The sequence below is a fragment of the Talpa occidentalis genome, unplaced genomic scaffold (genome assembly GCF_014898055.3).
Source record: "Talpa occidentalis isolate TD23 unplaced genomic scaffold, MPIMG_talOcc4v2.1 talOcc4.13, whole genome shotgun sequence".
Taxonomy (NCBI): domain Eukaryota; kingdom Metazoa; phylum Chordata; class Mammalia; order Eulipotyphla; family Talpidae; genus Talpa; species Talpa occidentalis.
The window spans coordinates 96,569,334-96,590,890 of record NW_023601322.1 but is presented as its reverse complement, the minus strand read 5'-3'; the positions used below and the strand labels follow the sequence as shown (position 1 = coordinate 96,590,890).

Sequence of the window (21,557 nt, the reverse complement as noted above, 5' to 3'; positions counted from 1 at the left end):
GTGTCATCGTGCAAACTGTCCAATGAGACAACTGATGCAGGCCTTGCACTCAGCCAAACTACTGTCCACAACTAGCTACTCACACAGTAACCAGCATTGCCGATGACAGTGGACATTCATTTCAATGGGAGGTAGAGTATTGTCTTTCAAATTTCCTCTTCAGTACTTGCTACAATATGATTGTAGCCAGATTTACAGTTTTTTTTTGCTGAAAAGTACTGTATATATCATTCACTATTGGCTAAAGCTAAAATTCCTGAAGGTTTTTCCTATTATTCTTTAACCATAGATGCACAAATCATATGTTCTCATTGTACTATCAATTCAAATTTCAATACATAAACAATAGCACTGTAGCACACAAATAAAAATCAAGAAAGTCTCGAACATCTCAGAAGCATCTTTAATAACTTTTCCACAATAGAGATTCCCTACAAAAATATATAATTTTGGAGATAACTATTTTTCATACCCTACTTGGAAAATTAGTACTAACTATTAGTTCAAAGTCACCTACTTTATATAAGTATATAAAAAAGGCAATGGATTGCTATGACTTGGTCATAAAGCCCTATGTGACTATTTAGAACTAAAGAAGTAAAAATACAAAGAAACTTTGAAAAAAACACAAGAAACCGTCATTAAAATAAGAGCAATATTGTGACTTGAAGGCTTGAAAAGTGACTTTAACAAAAAAGAGGTGGTGAGATTTTGATTTCCTGATGAATCCTGCTCAGCCACACAAGTGATCTTCCCAGCTTCCCAAGAATATGGCTATTATTCTTACATCTGCTATGCTGGACTGCTACACCCATTAAAGGGACAATATCACATTAACAGTCATTTCTGGATTCCATTCATTTTAATAAAAGATGTTGCATCATTCCCGGTAATGCTTCTAGTTACAGAATTTTGGGTTGACAAATACATGCATCCCTAGACACAGGGATTTCAGTGGTTCCTAACAGTTTCCTATAGAGTCTTTATGATCTTTGGGGTTATCTTAGTAGCCAAGATGGGGAGGTGCGTGGGCAGCAGAGACAGCATAGAGGGTCTTGGTCTCCGCGCCCTCTGACCTACTAGGTCAATCAGTGTGTAGCTAACATTGTATCTGAGTTCTTATATTGGGTATTTCATACGATTTCATTTTTGAAAGTGTTCAGCCTTTAAAAAAAAATGTTGAAAACCCTTGAACGACTTGATCACGATTTATATAAACTTTCATACGTTCTGGTTCACAGAGTCCTCAGAGAACGTGTTAAAAAGGTACAGAGCTAAGAATATTAGTATATGGAAAGAGATAAACCACAATAAAAGTCCTCATCCAAGGCAAGCTGAGAGATCTTCATTGTAATAATGATGAACTTTTATGAAAACCTTCCATGGAGAACTCTACAATAAGCCCCAGGGATACACAGACACTAGCCAGAGCTCCAGCCGTGGAGCGTGTAAATGAGGTTGGTGGGATTGGAGTCCTGAGCCCCTTTCCTTGGGAAGGAAGGATGATGATGCCGTGAGACCACTTAGCCGTGAGGATGTGCCTTGAGGGTCACCTCACTCACTTGACTCCCAAAGAGGATGATAACCATTCTCAGAAAGGCAATTATTTAAGAAGCTTGTTTCCATTCAAGCTTTACTTGCTCTAACCTTGACCCCTAATTTTTTCAGTACAAAAGTATTCAGTAAAAAGTATCTTTCAAAGTTCACATAGGCCTAGGATTTGTCAGTATTTCTAGCAGGACTTGAAAGTCCAAAAGTGGGCTTTTGGGTGTGGCTGGCGGAAATGTCTTAAGATTTTATCGTGCACATCTAAAAATACCAGCTAGATTCTGGAGACCCTGAAAATGAACTCAAGTTTTATCGTAATTCTTACAAGGGTAATACAAACAGAATTGCCCCCAGAGTTGACCAAGCTACAGGAACATTGGGTGAGACCTCTGTCAATTTTCCTGGCATATCTAATTCTACCAGCTTAAGGATCAAAAAATAAGAACACCATTCTTGCCCTACAATAGACCTGAAGTAGACAGGTTTGCTGCGATTGTTGGGTACAATTGTTGTCACCCATTAGCTGCTACAAGAGTGAAAGAGCTGGCTGTAGACATTCTGATGCTGTACCATATTCCAGAATTTTGTTACAATAGAAAATTTAAGAATAATGGTAAAGAGCGAACAGGGAATGTGGGCTTATTGATAAACCCTGCTTTTAGTGTCCCTACACCTGAACTCTTTGGTAAAGAAAATCCACCCTAGTCCCACCTCTACCAGGCTGCTTCTTGTTAGACATATTCTCACTCTCAATATTTCCATAATGTACACACTAGAGCTGGCTACAGTTCATGTCCTTTACCCAGTCACTCAGCCTAACTGGATGATTATCTTTAAATATGCTAATCACATTTCAAATATAAGAATAAAAATGTTGTACACATAATCCAGAAGCCTAGAGCACCTAAAATCTAAACTACTAATATCCAAATGAAGATAATTTTTAGCATTTCTGGCAAATCAGACCAAATAATCAGATCAAGGAACACGATGTGATAAAAATAAAGAACATAGTCCAACTATCTTATCATGTGACAACTTCAGCAATAACAAGTTGAAATGATGTCAAAACCATGGTAGCAACTGCAAATGATTCTTGATTCTGAGAAATTATGAAACATAAGCACAAAATCCCCACCTAGTAAATGCAATTACATTTAGTTTGCTTATTCTCCCCACTGGAATTCTAGCCTGAAATTTGTACATAAGAATTTATTTACTACACAACTACACTTCTGGACAAATTCAAATGCCACTTGTATTACTGACAAATATTACTTTAAATATCTTAGATAGCTAAGATACCTAAATTTACTTCGGATATCTTAAAGCTGCTGGGACACTTTAGTCTTCAAATATAGATGGAAGAAATTACTCGCTTCCTCCATTAATCTTTGCCATTGCACATAGACATGCAGAGACAGAGGTCAGAAATTTAACGGAGAAGGAGCTCACAGGCCACAGGAAGTCTAACTATTCAGCTCCGTTCCTCCCCCTAGTGGCCACAAAGGGAAGGTGCCTGCCTTCTGGTGGCATTTCCTTAAGGAATTCTATTGTAAAATGATTCACGAAATAATCATTGAAGGAATATATGATACCAATGAAAAGTGATCAGCTTTCATTTGTAAGTGATTTCCACTTCTTCCTCCTACTCTTAGGCATTTCCTCCTTTTTAAAAGTTGATTTTAAGGGCCTCCCCTGGTGGCGCAGTGGTTGAGCACTGGGCTGCAAAGCTACCCGCAGCCTCTGCAGCGCAGGTTCGATCCCTGCCGCCCACTGCTCCCCACAGCAGTGTATTTCGTCAGTCTACCTGTTCTGTTCCCCGCTCTGGCTCTGGTGAATTCTCTCACCTTCCCGTGCTTCTGACTGTACCCAGTGCTTGTATAAATAAATAAATACATCTTTAAAAAAAAAAAAAAGTCGATTTAAAAAATTTTTTTTTAAATTGCAAGATGGCTGAACACCTTCCAAATGAAATAGTAGCTATGCATGTGTAAGTAAAAGGAGAGCAGGCCAAAAAGCCTATGCTCAGTATGTGAACATGCCACACATTGAAACAAAATTTGAAATATCCATGAAGCATTAAACCCTTGCAGGGAACGTCACCCCTATCAGCAAGCCGGGGAGGACGGGGCCTTTTGTTTGGTGGCCACAGACTAGGCTTTAGCCTGCAACCCAGACTGACTCTAGCAATGTTTTCACATTCTCAGCTTCCATCAAACCACCAAGGAATGTTTATAAAGCGGTAGGATGGAATAAAAACACTTTTTCATAATAGGTTTTGGATGGTTTCCACTCACGATAACACAGATTGATGTTATTTTGATGAGTGTCTAGTGAGGTTCCCTTACAGCAGGAAAAGCTCCCCGGACTGTAAAACAGTCTTGCGCTAGTGTGTTTCCCCACCGGCTCTCCATTTACTTAATCCTGACGAGCAGTGCCCTCCCTCTTCATTCCTAGACCTAATTTTCACACTCAAGTGCTGGTTTTTAAATATCACACAGTTGATTTTGCACAATTACAAACCAATCAGAAGCACAGTAGGTGATTAGGTCCCTAGGAAGCTACTAGTACCTCCACCTTCTTCAAAGGAGCAAGAAAGAATTAACCTTTATGCAGAATTTATATCTCTCTCTTAAATAATTCCCAGCTCATGGACAAAACAGAATCACTAAGGTCAGCAAGTGAAAAGAATGTTTGAAGAATGGGCTTCTGACTATCTTACAGTCAAGAGAAATAGAAGAGAGGCAAAGAGACAACAATACCACTTCAGGAAAGCAATGTCCCTGGCCCTTTGGGTGAGAGGGCATTTTGCCAGCTGCCAATTAAAAGTGTTATACTCTAACTGTTGTGCTCATTAGGACAGAAACCACTGCACACCAATGCTTGGAGGCTGTGGGACTCCACATTATATTATTTGGCCTTAATAGTGGAGGGGAATCCCTGCTATTCTCATTTAAACACAGCATTCTAATTTGCTGTCTTTCTTCAACCAGTTTCTGACTCTCTGTCACAGAATTCAAAATCTATATGCTATCACGCCTGTACTTGATGTACGTACTTGATTCACTGTGCAGCTAATTAGCAAACTGCCCAACCTAAGGGAAAAAACATGTTAGTGGGAAATACAAGTTTTATATGATAAAATAAAATCGTGTTAGCAAAGCGCCTTAGGGGGTCTTCTCATAGAAGGAGAAAGGGTGCAAAAACTTTTCAGGCTATGATAAACACTGATTTCCACCCCTCACTGAGAGGCTGCCAATTCAGTCACCAGAGGCTGTGACACTCGCAATAGACTTGCAGGTACTTTGCTTGTTTACGTTTGTTCTTATTTTGCATACAATCATTTTCACAGACTAAGAGGGTGGAGAGAGACCTCAGAAATGACCAGAGTATATCTTTTTATCTCTATCTTAACTCCCCAGACACTTGGCTTGCTGCACTCCATTTACAGACTGTCAGTGAATGTGAAGGAGCCAGATCCAGGGATGCTCAGTATCACCCAGCAGGAAGGTTTGTTTCTTATTCAACCCCAATCTCACTTTTCAGAGAAGCAGAAGGATAAATCGCCATCCTCTCTACCACAAATCTTTGTATATTAAAGCACCATTTTGTTTCAGTTGGGGTTTCCGTGTGGGTGAATCAGACATACCAGGCACCAGGCATGCCAATGTACCTGTATCTGACCATAAATTCTTGACAGGCCAAAAGCCTATGCAAATTAGCTTTTTATCCATTGCTGGAGCTTTTATTTATAATCAGATGCCAGGTTTTCTACTTTGTGATTTTCTCCTGTTTTGAATTTCTCTGCTCTTCCCAAAGAAAAGGAAAAAAAAAAACTTGAGTGCTTACAACATGGATGAAATTTTGATCAAGTGCTCCAAAGCATGCTATTCTTTTACTTGGTTGCACTGGTCATGACTGAAAATTCCTGACATTTGAAAATAACTATAAGTCATCCTCATGAAAATGTAAGCTTCCTGAGGGCAGACACCAAGCTGACCTTTGCATTGGGGTATTCCCAGCAGCTACCATGGTATTTGGCACACAGCAGGCTCTTTATATTTGGGCAATCAACAAGTAACCTTCAAAATCATTCTAGAGTAACTGCTGAGTGCATAGAAGAAGTAAAGGCGGGGTGGGGGCAACAAATGGGATTGAAAATTGGATTATGGTGATGGCTGTCCAAGCCTAAAACTTAATTTTTTTACCTTTAGATCACATACTTAAAATGAGTAAATATCATAAGCTATTAATAAATGTGAGTAAGAGTTATACAGTTAAGAGTCTTCCTTTTGTAAATACCTGGAATCAAAACCTTAATGACATTTTTACTATACTCATACTCTTTAAGTCCAGGTTCTAGCTACTTCAATCATGGTTGAACTAAAAGGCAAAAACTTTTTCCCTCGATTTTGGTAAAAATAATTTAGGAGACTAATATAAGTATCTGTAAAGGATTAACCTTCTCTGACGTAGCACTAAGAGATACTGACTGGTTTGACTATTGTCTACAGTGTATTTATTTCATCAAGAAGTATTCCGGTCTAAAATCACTGCATTTCAAGGAAATTACACTTCTCCAAACCTCAGTTTCTCACCTACATCAGGTGTCCCAGGGACCAAATTAAAGCAGCACATAATTTACAGTAAGTTCTCACTTACTGTCATCAATAGATTCTTGGACACTGCAACTGTAAGTGAAAAGAGAGAAAAACACCAGCCTGACCAATACGTTAGTTGATAAAAGCAAGAGTAATTTCCTGTGACATATTTCTGGTCACACAAACATCACCAAACTCCTAAATAAAAATCCAAAACACATCTAATATTTAAAAATCATTTCTATTTGTAGTCATTCATTCATTTTCCACTCCACTTACTCCAATTCAGGAGGCAGATGGAGGGAACCCATACCAGCAGCTCAGGGGCATGATGGGACTCTTCCCTGAAAAGGACACCTTTCCAACAGAGGGTGTACCCTGCCCACCGCCCCCTCCACAACCACCACTCTGACCATGACTACTGAGACTCACCAGTGAACTTCACGTGCCCATCTTAGGAATATGGGAGGAAAATGGATTCCCCAGAGAAAACCCACATTAAACATGGGGAGACCATGCCAACTCCATGCAGACAGTAGCCCCAAATGCTGATCTACATTTTCACAAAATGACTTTATCCAAGGACCTGCTGTAGTAAAAAGAAAAGGAACTACTCTCATTTAGTGAAAAACCATTAATATGCCAGGCTGTTCAGATAAATCATCACCCTATAAGAATGATATTATTAGCCACTTCTTTTTCTTGTAGATGAAAGAAACGAAACACAGAGAAGTTCACTAGTTTGACCAAGGTTAGTTATTCACTAGCAGACCCAGGGCTGCAATCCAGAAGTGTCCAGCTCCCAAACCTGTACTCATTTTCTATTCCTCATTAACTTTAGGCTTTTGACACTGTCAGATGTGGGCATGAATCTCCACCTTGCCCATCCTATATTAAGTTGGTCACCTTTTCTGAGTCCAGTTCCCTCATCTGTAAAACGAGATTATTAATACTTAGCTCTCAGGGCTGTTGTACAGATGAAAAGAGCAAGTGCTTCCCTTTTCATTAGAAACCATTCAATGGTAGTCTTTCTCATCCCTCTTCCACACAAGTTCCTTCCTGTGTTTTTAAGAAAAAAAGGTCTATCAACTCTATGATTTCCTTATAGCCTACCTGGAAAAACCCCAGTGGAGCTAAGTCCTACGAAAAGTGATTAAAGCGAACACAAACCACACAGCATTAGTCCCTTGCTATCAGCCCTTGGCTCTGTGACGGGGACTGTCAACAAGAGTGTCAACTTCAAGGGGTGGGCAAGTGTCCACAGGAACTGAGCTGAGGTCACAGACTTGTCTCACTCTGCCTACCAACAGATGTCGGGTGACAACGCTCAGTCACTGCCAACCGGGGTGACAGCCAAACCAGGTGGAAAGCTCCTTCTCCCTGATTCGTTCCCAGAGACAGTCCCTCACCGACCAAAAGCCCACATCACGTGTTTTTCCCACGATACTATTTGCAACATAAAACCTTAATGTTGATGACATCACACTACTCTACACGCAGAGACCACTTCTGTCACAGCGATTTGTCAGCAAGAAATCTTTTCAGTCTATGGGTTGGAGGATGCACCTTCAGATATTTACCTCGCAAGTAACCTGGTAAAAACTGATGTGATGTGGAGCTCTAGTGGTGGCAAGAAAGTAAAGCAGCCATTGGTGAGAGTGTGAGAAAAAAAAGCCATAGAAAGAGCCACTTATCTTGTGCTTGTTTATTATTTATTTATGATGGTGAAACCATCTTTCTAACATATTAATTTAACATTATCAAATTAATATGTTAGAAAGATAAATGATTCAAAATGATCTTGCAAGATAATTTAAAGTAAACTCTCAATGTCCTATTTATTCCAGATTATGAATTAGGTTGTTGTCAAACTAACAACTCCTTTACATAAACAACATGAAGCAGTTTTTTACCTCATTGACTAAGAATCCGATGAATTAAACACTGGTTAGTGTTCACCTCTTCAGGAAGAATACTGTATTCAGAAAAAAGGCTGATCTCTTAAGTGGTCTGATCAGTGAAGTCTGGTACCAACTGTTTTGGGGATTTAAATAATCCCTATAGGCTGATGAGGTTGTTTCGAGTTAAGTCCTGCAGGAGAAAAGTGCCTTCCTTGAATTTCTGACTTCTGAGGTCCTGCCCAACTTAAAACAACTTAAAAGTAAGCCTACGATGTCAAACCTTAACTCTTTGTTTTCCTATTTCTGAATGTCTTGTCCACAGAAAGAGCTTCATTAAAAAAAAAAAAAAAAAACCACTATAGTTTCATAATGGTTAACAATCCAGCAGAACATAAATAGTAAAATTGGTTATGATGTACAATGAGAAGCTGACATATAGAATTTCTAAACATGGTGCCTGGTTTAGCTGTGTCTAAACAAGTTACCATGAAAAAGAATTAAAAAACCCTCAGAATATGAAAAAATACACAGACTAGCCTTCCCATAGATAAGTATCTAAATATCATGTTTCTGAACATTAAAGATAATGTAAGAAACATACTTTTCCAAAAGTGATGATATAAAGAAACTAAAATATTCATAAATGCAGTAACAAGACCGATCTGAAATAAAATCTCATGACTCCTGGGAGTTTTTCACGGCTTACATCAGTTGAATCCACAAGATGTTGTCCAATGGCCATATTCCAAGGCCTTCTAAATTGTTAGCCCTCAGCTCACTGACTACCAAGCCTCAGAAGTCTGTGAAGGAAGATTTAGTGATTACCCAGGGGAGTCTGTTCTCTGATGGTGCTTTTCTCCATCCTTCTACTGATATGCTGTCATTAATCCAGTTCCCTAAAGCAGCACAGAAAATGGTACGTAGAAGAGCTTTTTCTGAGAAGACAATGAGAATATGCTATATTTTATGATGGAAAGCCCAAGATAAAGCACAAACTTCTTTTCAGTCCTCATCTTCAGCAATAGGATAAAAGAGAACATTTCTGAATGAGAAGAATAAAAGCAAGAGAAGTTAAGGAGGTTAACTAATACAATTCTGTGTCAAAGGGAACAAACGGAGACCAAGACTAATGTAACATGAGCCACCAAGGAATTTTTTTTCACAATAGAAAATAAAATTATTGAGTAAAATTGGAGAATACTTTTCTGTGAATCTAAGAACTTTGGAAGAGCATCATGCCCATATTTTCCTGGGGGATTATCTTGATGTCCTCTGCTTTCCCATACCAGGATTTGGAATGCTGCTTAAAATAATATTTGGAGCTCTCTTTGCTATTCTTTTGACTAAGACATGTTGATTTTATTAAAGTAAGTTGGGTCTGCATTCTTTCTTTACTATTATTACAGGTAGACTTGACAGACAGGACTTTTGTTTTCAAGTGCTCTGCTGTGGAGGAAACATGGTTAAATCAGTACCATTTACCTGCCGGGCAGTTACACTCTGAAGGTGCTTCTCTTGCGAGTCTTATTTTAGCCATATGCTCGTAGGATTTCTGTAGGAAAAGAAAAGGTATTAAGAACCATCAGTAGCACCATAGAGAAATGGACCACCTGACTCTCTGGCCAGATGCTTGATTCACCAACATGGATAGCCTGCAAAAGTCACGTTTACATATGGACTTGGACGTCAGTCAAAAGGTAATAGTACCCAAGTCCTAAAAAAAGAAAATGAGCACTGACATGGCATCAAAACTACAGGATGTGCATAGTATCTTTCTCCATTCTTCAACCACTGCCACCATCACCCTCTCCCTCGGCTCAAGTATATCAGCCAGTGCAAAACCCTGGCATTCACATTTTGCAGCTCTAGGTAAGCTATGGGTTTGTATATGGACATTTCATGCATGAAGGTCAACTGTTTATCGTGTTGAGTGGCAACTACTTCCAAACAGCCTCTGGGGAAGGCAAGTTCCAGAAATCCTCCTAACTCTAATTTGAAGCGTACCCTGGGCTTGATAGGCATAACACAGATTCCTCTCTAGGCTCAACTCCAACACCTCTGTGTTAGAAAAAATAAAGCCATGATTTAAAAAATATATATATTTACTAAGTAAACACTCAATGGTTGAAATCATTGCGTTATAATCATGTAGGGCTATTTCCCTCTTACAAAGTATTACTCTTTGTATACTAATAACACCTCTGATCTTATGGGAGGACGAACACAGATGTTATCTCTGCAAAGAATGTTCTCCACACACTGGGTGGGGAAGAGCAGCGGGCGTTCGAGTCCAGGAAGCTCAGGAAAAGATAAAACGCCCCCTTACCTATTCTGGCCCCCCCTCCCCGCAAGACCTCCTCAGGTGTTCCGCATGCAAACGTCAGGAAGAGGGGGAAGGACAGAGGGCGATAGCAGAGGATGTGCTGAGAGGAATGTACGCCACAGGGGGCCTAGAGGGTCGCCCAGCGAATGCACACGCAGCCACCCCAGCATGCGGAGAGGCTGGCCGCGCGCACCGAAAGCCTGTGCAAGGCGTTCTCCACGTGCAAAGAACCCCAGCCTTCCACACCTGAGCCAGAGCGCGCTCCACCTTCTCTTGCACCATTGCTTTCAGCTGGTCCAGGGAATCAGGCAGCACGCGGATGGCAGGGTCGCCTTTGGCGGACTCGAGGGCGGCGATCCTCGCCTGGAGGGCGCTGGTTTGCACCCCCAGGTAGAGACAGGCCGTCACGGCGACCACCGACAGGAGCGCGGCCAGGGCGGCGCACGGGGGCACGGGGCGGGCGCAGCGCGGCCCGGCGGGGCCCGGGTCCTCGGAGCGCGGCTCCCGGGCCGCTGCCTTCCCGGCCGGCTTCTTCAGCAGCATCGCGGCGGCGTCTCCCGAGGAAGGAAAAAGGGCCGGTTCCTGCAAAGTTCGGCGCGGGGGGCGGCACAACTAGTTGGCGCGGCCGGAGCCGGACCGGGGCTTGGTGAGCGCCCACCCCGCGGGCCGGACCCGCCTCCGCTTCTGCGCCTCGGACCGGGGTTCGGAGCCCGGCAGCGGCCGCGCGTCAGGTCCACACAGACGGCACCGCGGGCCGCGGGCCCGGCGCCCCGGAGCCGACCTGTTGCGCGCGGGTTAGTTTGCCTAATTTCTCCTCATTCAGGGTTTTCCACACGCCGACCTGTTTCTCACCTGGAGTCGGTTCCAGTCACAAAAAAAAAAAAAAAAATTGTACGTCTGGAGAGGGCTGAGGAGGCGCGGGGGCGCACGGGGCCGGGCGCGCGGGGAGCGGCGGCGCGAGGCCGGGGAGCGGAGGCGCGTCGCCAGGCCCGCGCGGCGGCTGCCCGAAGCGTCTCCTCAGCCGCGCGCGTGCGAGCCTTATATCCCCTCCGGGGAGCCGGGGTGCGAGCGCGTGTGAGAGCGAGAGGAGCGCGCGCGCCCCGAGCGCCCGCCCTCCCCCGACCCCCGCGGCGCAGCCCCGCCGCCGCGCGCCCCTCCCGCCCCGCCGGCGGGCGCCCGCCTCATTAGCATAATGTATTCACCTTCGCCCGCCCGCCCGCCGGGACAGCCGCGAGGGGGCGGGCGCGGGAGACCTCATTAGCATAATGTATTCACCTTCGACCGCCCGCCCGCCGGGACAGCCGCGAGGGGCGGGCGCGGGGGTGGGACCGGAGCGGGAGGCATCATTAGCATAATGTATGCGGAGAGCGGGAGCGGCCGCGGTGATTGGGCGGGCGGGCGGCGACCCCGCCCCCCGCGCCCCGTTACCTCAGCCTTCCCTCAGGCCGCTTCTCCCGCCCGCGCGGGGGGCGCCGCGGGGTCAGCCGCAGGGAAGGCGCGAGTCTGACGGGGACGCTCGGCCCGGCGCCCCCTCCTGCCCCGGTCGGCTGTGGAGAAATGGCCTCCAGGCGGGAGAAGGGCGGCCGCGGGCTCGGGCGCTGTGGCTCTCCGCTCGAAGGCGGCGGCGGGAGCCGGTCGCGCCCCCGCGCGCTCCCCACACACCCCGCGGCGGAGGGCGCGCGGCCTGAGGTACGTGTCCCCGCGCCCCTCGCTGCCGACGGCCCCCCGGAGTTTCTCTCCGCTGCCCCAGCTCCCGGGGGCTGGCGGTGCCGCGGCGGCTCCTCCTCGGGAGGTCCTCGTGCAGCCCGGGGCTAACGCGTTTCCCGGCGCCCACTTTGGCGCGAGTGGAAACGGGTGCGTTTTGGGACACACGTGCCTCAGGGCTGAGGAGAGGACTGAAGGGTGAGGTCAGCCCTTACCTGAGGTGACGGCGAGGTCAACCCCCTTATCTGACTCTCCTGCCCGCCCTGGTCCCGACTGCGAGGTGTCTGAAGAGATGGGGGGGCCCCAGGGATTAGCACCCCAGCTCTTTCTGATTTTCCACCTCTGAAGCCACTCCTGGGTGTCCTTGCAGGCCTTCCTCTGCCCGTTCTCGGGGGGCTGGGCCTCCTCAGGCCTGGTGTGGCCATCTCCTCATCACACTCTCTGCCCTGTTCCCAGCTGACCTCTGTTTCCAGCCTCACGCGGGTAAGTCATGCATCTGAGTTGCAACCCAAGTCTTCTTTTTTTAAGATTTATTTATTCATGCATACAAGAACCGGGGTACAGGCCAGATGTGCGGGAGGGCGAGAGGATTCACCAGAGACAGAGCGGGGAACAGAACAGGCAGACTGAAGAAATACACTGCTGAGGGGAGCAGCAGGTGAGACAGGAGAGGTCTGCTGCGCCATGTGGGCTTCTCGCCAGGCAGACCGGGATCGAACCTGTTGCAGAGGCTGCGGACAGCTTCACAGCGCTGCGCTCAACCACCTGTGCCACCAGGGGTGGCCCTCAACCCAAGTCTTCTCCTGAGCCTCAGGGAGCCAACTGCTATTGGCCGCCTCAGGTTGACTGTCCCATAGCAACACTTACTTGGATGTATCCTGCCTCCCAGCCCTGCTTTTCTTCCCACGTCCCATCTCAGGACTGCAGCTCCACCCACCAAGCCAGAACACCCCTAGCCAGAATGCCCAGTCATAGCCCTGGGTTTCCCCCTTGCCCTCCTGTCTTCATCCCTCTAAGCTCCAACAACACATCCTCTTGTCATCAGGACGGAAATCATGTGCCACTACCTGGTGTCTGTCATCTCACCTACCTCCTTGCTCACCTTTCCCCTCACACTTTGCACTTCTGTTTCTCTAATGAAAGCATGCAGACTAATAGAATGAAGAATTTTACCTGGCGCACTGCTTTCATAAAATTTCAGTGGGAAGGCAGTTTTCTTTGGTGACTGATGCTAGCGGCAGGCCGCCGATATAATTTGGATGATTCGGTGTTCTTATATCATGCTTTGTGGAAACTGGCCATTAAAAGGTGCATTTACAACTCTTGTCAGCTCCCAGAACTGTCAGGTCATGGTCAGAAATAGATTGGAATTTTGTGGACTTAGAGTCTTGATCCAGAGGATTCATTTTGCTTTATTTCCTAGGTGAGAAGAATACCTCCGAAATGTACCCATCATTAGCACTGAAATTTTTAAAACCAGTAGGTTCTCTGCATCAAGCACAGAGTGTGCATCAATCAAAAACGCTCTGGGGATTAACCTGTGTAGTTCTGTAGATTGATCAGAGCACAGTTGTTCTTTTGGATCCTATTTGGAGAAGAATTCAAAAAAGTAAAAACAGTGCAGTCTAGCTGGCCCCAAGCAACCCAAGAACCCAAGAGTATTCAATAGTAGTAAGCGGCAAGCAGTAGTAAATGGCATACCTGCTGTAAGACAGGTATGAGAGTACAAGAATAATAGATCCTGTGTAGAACATATTTAGAACATAGATGTCCATGTTCTAATCCCCAAAACCTGTAAATGGAGAATGCAACCTTGTTTAAATGGATTTGCAGATGTGATTAAGATCTTGAAATGGGGGGATGTTCTTCAAATATGTGGGTGGGCCCAAGGTAAACTGTAATGGTCATTGTAACTGGGAGTCTGGGTCTCATAGTGAGAGGAGCTGTAACCACAGATACAGAGCTCAGTGATGTGAACACTGGCTTTGAAGATGGAAACTACAGGATATGGACAGTCTCTAAAAGCTACAATGGTCAAGAAACAACTTCTCCCCTAGACCTTCAGAGAAAGTGCAGCCTTACCAAAAACAAACCCTTTGATTTTAGGACTTCTGACCATCAGAATTATAAGTTTGTGTTATGTCAGTCATGGAGATTATGGTATTTTATTATAGCAGCAGGAAACTGATAGAATAACAATCACAAGATACCCATATTTACCTGCTACAGCATCCTGAGTGCCATTAGAAATACCTTAATGCCCTGTGATTTCAGCAGGCCCTGTAATAACAACCCCTGTCTCAGATGTCTATTCTTTCCCATTTTACTAATAAACCCATTAGAAACAAATTGGAGAGGGTTTCTCCCATGTCTTGTAAAATTTAGGTGTCCTCTATTGAGACATATTAAAGTAAATAAAGTGTGTTCTATTTCTTTGATATCCCCATTGGTGAACTAGAAAACAATAAACTCGCCAACCTGTATAGCCACTCCCTTTCCAACCTACCAGTGCTGGCCTAGCAAGCATCCTGCTCCAGGTCTCCACATTACTGCTAGCACTTCTCTTATTAATCTTTTTTTTTACTATTTATTTTATTTATACAAGAACTGGGGTACAGGCCAGAGGCGTGGAAGGGTGAGAGAATTCACCAGAGGCAAAGTAGGGAGCAGAACAGGCAGACAACTGAAAACACTGCTAGGGGAGCAGCGGGCGAGACAGGAGAGGTCTGCTGTGCTATATGTGGGTATCCCCCTGGCCGGCCGCGAATCAAACCCGTGCTGCAGAGGCTGCAGACAGCTTCATGGCGCTGCGCTCTGTCCGCTGAGCCACTGGGGAGGCCCTCTCTTATTAATCTTTTGCCCCAGAAATACAGATATAGACAGAGAGCCATGGCAGGGAATTTGGGTGAGGGGAAAAAAGAGACTGGGAGAAAAAAAGGTAAAGAGAGTATGTAGAAGTGTTCCTTTTTATTTTAAAGGCATTCACTAATCCTATATGCCTCTAAGAGGCTGATCAATGGGAGAGAGATACATAGAGATAAAGTAACACATTACACAAAATGTTGATGTCATATGTATGTTTAGACAGGTCAGACCAAGTACATAGCTGGGGTAATCAAGCTAGCTGATTTTAGATATAATAACATGACAGGAAATTATGTTTGATAATAATTTTTAGCACCATTGATATTGGAGGCTAGTTTCTTTTCTAAAAACATATTTTAACCAGAATCCACCACCACCTTTATTAAACAGAAGCAAATGTATGAGAGGATTTGTGGCCACCTTTATACACCACGACCATTCATTGTGTCCACTAAATACTTAAGAAGGAAAATGGTATAATATTTGCTGTGTGGCACTGAGCACACTGCTTCATAAATTTCAGATGAGAATATGCACCAGGGAGACATCTTTTAACATACAGAGTTTCCCAAATGGAATGGGGTAGGCAGTGAAGTGACCTTAAGAAAGGCAGTTCTCACATGAGAAAAGCTCTCACATACCTGGAGGCACGGTGTGAAAGAATCGTGGAGACAAGAATGGTCACAATGTCAGGATAGTTATTACCGAGGAGAAAAAAGGAAACAAATAGTGGTGAGGATGTGGAAAAGTAGAAAACCTTACTCTCTGTCAGTGGGACTGTAAAGTGGTGCAGCCACTATGGGAAAACAGTATGGAGAGTCTTGGAAAAAATTGAGGACAGTTGTCCTATGCACTCCACTTACCTACTTCTGGGTGTTAATCCAAAAGAATTGAAGTCAGGATCTAAAAAAGATATCTGCACTCTCATGTTCATTGCATTATTCACAATAGCCAAGCAGTGGAAACAAGTGTCCATCAACAGATGAATGAATACAGAAAATGTGGTATATGCATAAATGGAACACTACTCACTCAAAATCGCAGGAAATCCTGCCAACCAGTGGAACAAATGGAATGGTGGTTGCCAAGGACTATGGGAGGGAAAATGGGAATTCACAATCAACAGGCATCAATTTTCAGTTAAGCAAGACGACTAAGTTCTACGAATATGTACAGTTTTGCACCTACAGTCATGACACTATTGTACACTTAAAATTTGTTGGGACGGTAGATCTCAAATTTTCCCACAACCAGGAAAATTTCAGTAAATCACAAACTAATTACAAACATCTTTAGGAGCAGAGTAACAGAAAAAAAGATTTTGGCTCTTAGTGACAGACTGAAAAATTCCCTTTCAGACAGATGAAGGAACTGATCCCGTTTACACAAACCTGTTTAAGCAAGGGGCGTACAACTGGCTGAATCCAGTAGTGTGGATAACAGGCCCTCCAAAATCCCACTCCTTTCTGCAGTCAGTTTTCTGTTTCTTTCTGGTTTTGTTTTAATTGGAGAGATGTTATAATTTTTTCCTCAAACCTTAAATGATAATAACTCCACTTAATGAATTTTTCCCAAAATTTGCCTTTGCTAATTCTAACGAGTCAACTTTTTGCTGATCTTGCTAAATCAACCTTTTATTGTTATGCTGTGTAGACAGAACGTGTTTTCAGTCTTGATGCAGCTCATGGTCAACAGCACAGACTCTAAGGCCAGACTACCTGGATTCATAATTCAGTCATTTAATGTCTGTGTGACTGTGGGTAAATTTTTCAACTTTTCTGTGCCTCAGTTTTCTCATTATAAAACAAAGGTAATAATACTCACCTATTAAGTCCTTTGCAGTGAGTAAATGGAATATGTATAAACTATTGCAATGTCTGGTAGATAATAAATACAATATAAATTTTAGCTCTTATTGGTGATATTATTAGTATCACTTTAAAACTATCAGCATACTTATCCGTAGACACTGAAGAGCAAAATTGTGGAGCACCTGTACATCCTAGACATGACTTCAGTCCTATCTCTGTTTCTAAAAATAGAATAGCTATCTTTCAGCTATTGTATGATTTGAAGAATTCCCTACCGCAGGCAATCATTTGATGTGTTTTATGTCATTTTAGATTAGTCTTGACTGTTCTATGACTTTATATAAATAGAAGCACACACCATGTGTCTGGCTTCCTTTGCTCAACATAATGTTTTTGAGATTTATCCATCATAGTATATATGTAATGCTAATTTGTTTATTTTTCCTGAGGAGTAATATTACATTGTATACCACTACTTGTTTATACCATTCACTTGTTGGTGGACATTTGTATCATTTCCAGGTTTTGCTACATGAACCAAGCTTCTAAGAAAATGTATAAGGTTTTGATTTTGTATACACATTTCAAAAGATAAAGAACTTGATTCAAGTAAGGCTTATAATTTAAAATTAAGGTATTTAAAATATTTTATTAAAATAAATGTAATTTTTTTTCATTTAGAAATGGTATATTTGCTGAGATACCTTTTATGAAGAACAAAAGGAAGATTCAGATCTGTCAGATATTAAAATATGTTAGGAGATATAGGAATCAGCACAGTTTGATACTGCTGCAGAAACAGAAGTTAAACCAAAGAAACAGAGTAAAGGCACACAAGAAAGCCACACATATATAAGCATTAATGTGAGGAGGAGAGGAATGACACTGCACAGTAGTAAGGAAAAGATGGATTTTGTCATTCATTTACTGGGATAAATGTATATTAACATTTAATAAATAAAATTGAGTTATTTCAATATAGAATGGATAAATAATTAAAAGGAGATGGTTTATAAACCTAAATATAAGAGGTAATCATATAAAGCATTTAGAAGACAATATAGTAGACTATCTTCATGACCTTAGCTTCAGGCAGGCTCTAAGTAAGACATCTAAAGTACTAACATTAGAGGAAATGATTGATAATTTGGAATATATTAAATTAAAAGTTGCTGCTTATTAAAAAAGAAGGAAACAGCTTAAAATAAGTGAAAAGGCAAGTCATAGAATGGGAAGAGATTTGCAAACTGTAGAATTTGAAAAAGGATTATTACCTAGAATATATTAAAAAGTCTTACAGAGCAAAGATAAAAGTAAGATGACCCAATAAAAAAGTGTAAGCAAAAGCTTGAATAAGCTCTTTTACAAAAGAAAAGCTAAAAATAGCCAAAAGCACTATTTTCAAATGGTGTTCAACCTCATAAGTAATCAGAAAAATATACATTGAAACCACCATATTATACCATTTCCCCTACCAGAATGGCTAAAATGAAAGAGACAGACAATAAAACTAATACTGTGAAACTCTCACACATTTCTAGGTATCATATAAACTAATGCAAGCTCTTTGCAAAACCATTTCCCCTACCAGAAATGTTATACCATTTCCCCTACCAGAATGGCTAAAATGAAAGAGACAGACAATAAAACTAATACTGTGAAACTCTCACACATTTCTGGGTATCATGTAAACTAATGCAAGCTCTTTGGAAAACTGTTTGGTACTCTCAGTAAAACTGAACATATCAAACCTTACATGAAAAGATTTTTGAAGGGAATAACGGTGAAAGTCTGAGAACCTAGATACTACCTGCCTAATGGTGGTGTAGGAGACTTCAGCGGAGGCATAATGGAAAGTGCGAATATGTCCCTGGAAACTCCAGGAAAAGACTATGAAGTGGCAGACATTTCAACACCATTGCCTGTATTACATGGGAAGTAGAAAAATGTGCTTAATGAATTTTGTGACTTAGTTAGGAAAATTCCACTCAGAATATTGAAGGTGTCAACACATTTCTTCTTGTTGTATGTAGTAAAATATAAAAGGAGAGAGATTAGCTAAAAGAATGAGTCTTAAGCAAAAAGAAGAAAGAAAGTCTTGGTATTGAAGAGTCCCAGATTCTCCAGATGACAATTGATACACACCGTTGTGTGTCACGTAACAACTGGTATATGTTCTGAGAAATAGGTTATTTGACAATTTCATTGCTGTCTCATAGCATATATTCACACAAGCCTACTCTACGTCTAGGATACATATAGGGACCATTGTCACATGCGTGGTCTGGTGTGGACTGAAAAGTTATAAATGTACATGGCTATACTAAGAAATGACTTTTGCACAAAATCAAATCCAGAGAGAATCAGAAAAACAGATAATCTGTTTTGTTACAGTCTCAAAGTATCAATCATGCTTCTAAGAGCATAAGGATGCTGTCCCTCGTAATCTCAGTAGCAATCCAAAGTAGAGTGTGACCATCTCAGTGGAACAAATCCATTAACATTTATAAGAGCAACAAACTTTTAAAAAAAGTTCAATTGACCAAAACATCAGCCCTTTAGTGTGCAGTGGCAACAACTTTTGAGTCCTATATCAGCTTAAACTGAAAGGGATAGAGATAGTACAAATGGAGAAGATATCTTCTATGTAGAAAATAAGATGAGAAAACTGATGCTGCAAACACAGGATATCTTCCATGGAAAACTAATTTAGAACACAGAACCCAGGGATAAGAAAGCAGTGCCAGGAACCATGGAGGAAGAAATTGTCCTCAGACCGAATCTGAATTTCAGAAGTTCTGTGGACAGTGATATTGTCCCCCACGTTGACATGGAGTGACTACAGCAGTTATCCTACACCTGTTCCATTATCATAGCTTGGCTTGACATCGGGCAGGCAACTTGTCTGTTTAGTACATAGATCTTGTATAGTAACCTACCTGAATTGATGAGCTTGGGGTTCCTAATTAAGAAACCACACCAGAAGAACCTGCCTCACACTTGTATCTGAAGTGCTTCTCATGATGTCCAGTATTCCTACACACATATTTTTTTTACTTGCATATTTTATTTATTTTTTTCTGTTATTTATATTTTATATATTTTTACATCATTTTTCATTTTTTGCACAATGTATGCATTTTCATCTTGATTATAGTCCCTATACAATTCCCACCGCCCTTGTTTTGATCCTACTCCCTTCTCTTCTCCCTGCCCTGTGTGTCTCTGGTTTATAGTTGCTTGTTGATTTTGATTTTTACCCTATTATAATTAGTCTTTTTCCTGGGCCCTTATTTAGGTTTTCTAAATTCCTGCTATGAGGGAGACCATCTGGTATTTTTCTTTTTCTTTCTGGCTTATTTCACTGAGCATGATCCCTTTCAGCTCCATCCATGTTGCTGCAAATTGCATGAGTTTTTTTTTTTTTTTTTTTGATTGCTGAGTAATAGTCCATTGTGTATATGTACCACATCTTCTTGATCAGTCATCTATTTTTGGGCATGTGGGTTGTTTCCATAGCTTATCTATTATAAATAGTGCTGCTATAAACATAGGGGTGCAGGTGCCCTTTTGAATTAATGTTTCTGTGTCCTTTGGGTAAATACCTAGTTGTGGAATTGCTGGATCATAAGGAAGCTCCATCTTTAGCAGATTGAGGAATCTCCGCACAGCTCACCAGTTTGCACTCCCACCAGCAGTTCAGGAGAGTTCGTTTTTCTCTACATCCTCGCCAACATTTGTTGTTGCTAGTTTTTTTAATATGTGCCATTCTCACTGGTGTAAGATGGTATCTCATTGTCCTACACAAATATTCTTTTTTTAAAAGATTTATTTATTCATACAAGAACAGGGGTACAGGCCAGATGTGCGGGGGGTTGAGATTATTCACCAGAGACAGAGCAGGGAAAAGAACAAGCAGATGGACTGAAATACACTGCTGAGGTGAGCAGCAGCTTCACAGTGCTGCACTCAACTGCCTGCACCACCAGAGAGGCCCCCTACACAAATATTCTTTTTTTTTTTAAGATTTTTTTTTTTAAAGATAGATTTTTTATTTATTTTTTTTATACAAGCACTGGGAACAGTCAGAAGCGCGGGAGGGTAAGAGAATTCACCAGAACCAGAGCGGGGAGCAGAGCAGGCAGAAGGACTGAAGTACACTGCTGAGGGGAGCAGCGGGTGGCAGGAGAAGTCTGCCTGCCATGTGGGACCCTCCTCCAGTGGCCGGGGAGCAGCTGGGGATCAAACCAGCGCTGCAGAGGCTGTGGACAGCTTCGCAACCCAGCACTCAACCGCTGCACCACCGGGGAGGCCCAGATTTTATTTATTTTTATACAAGAACCAGGGTACAGGCCAGATGTGCAGGAGGGTGAGAGGATTCACCAGAGACAGAGCAGGGAACAGAACAGGCAGACTGAAGAAATTCACTGCTGAGGGGAGCAGCGGGTGAGACAGGCGAGGTCTGCTCACCTTGTGGGACTCTCCCCGGCCAGCTGGGATCGAACCCGCACTGCAGAGGCTGCAGACAGCTTCACAGTGCGGCGCTCACCTGCCTGTGCCACCAGGGAGGTCCTACACAGATATTCTTAAAAACAAAAGTTCTTGTTTCTGAAAAGTGTGTTGACATCACAGAGAATATATGAGGCTTCACTTTTTGACATGTTGCTATAATTAACAGGGAATATTTAGCTCATGGCTAACATGATATACATGTTCTCACCCTTGCCACTAATGTGTCTGGATCTAAGACACATGATTAGATAAATTCTTAGAAATTAATATTAAATTGAAATACTTGCAA

At 42.6% G+C, this 21,557-nt stretch overlaps 1 protein-coding gene and 1 long non-coding RNA gene across 2 annotated transcripts in view; one reads left to right on the top strand and one right to left on the bottom strand.

Annotated features, from left to right (window-relative positions):
• The window catches only part of COL25A1 (collagen type XXV alpha 1 chain), a 358,553-nt gene extending 347,549 nt beyond the window's left edge, over positions 1 to 11,004 (bottom strand). The window contains exons 1-2 of the mRNA XM_054694567.1: positions 10,623 to 11,004; positions 9,536 to 9,605 (exon numbers count right to left, since the gene is read on the bottom strand). Coding sequence (XP_054550542.1) covers positions 9,536 to 9,605; positions 10,623 to 10,919 — 367 coding nt within the window. The 5' untranslated portion in view covers positions 10,920 to 11,004. The remainder of the gene's footprint in view (positions 1 to 9,535; positions 9,606 to 10,622) is intronic.
• Positions 11,005 to 12,043: 1,039 nt separating this feature from the next.
• LOC119243636 (uncharacterized) overlaps positions 12,044 to 21,557 on the top strand; it is a 71,294-nt gene continuing 61,780 nt past the window's right edge. The window contains exons 1-2 of the long non-coding RNA XR_008551554.1: positions 12,044 to 12,065; positions 12,451 to 12,563. This is a non-coding gene — a long non-coding RNA (uncharacterized LOC119243636). The remainder of the gene's footprint in view (positions 12,066 to 12,450; positions 12,564 to 21,557) is intronic.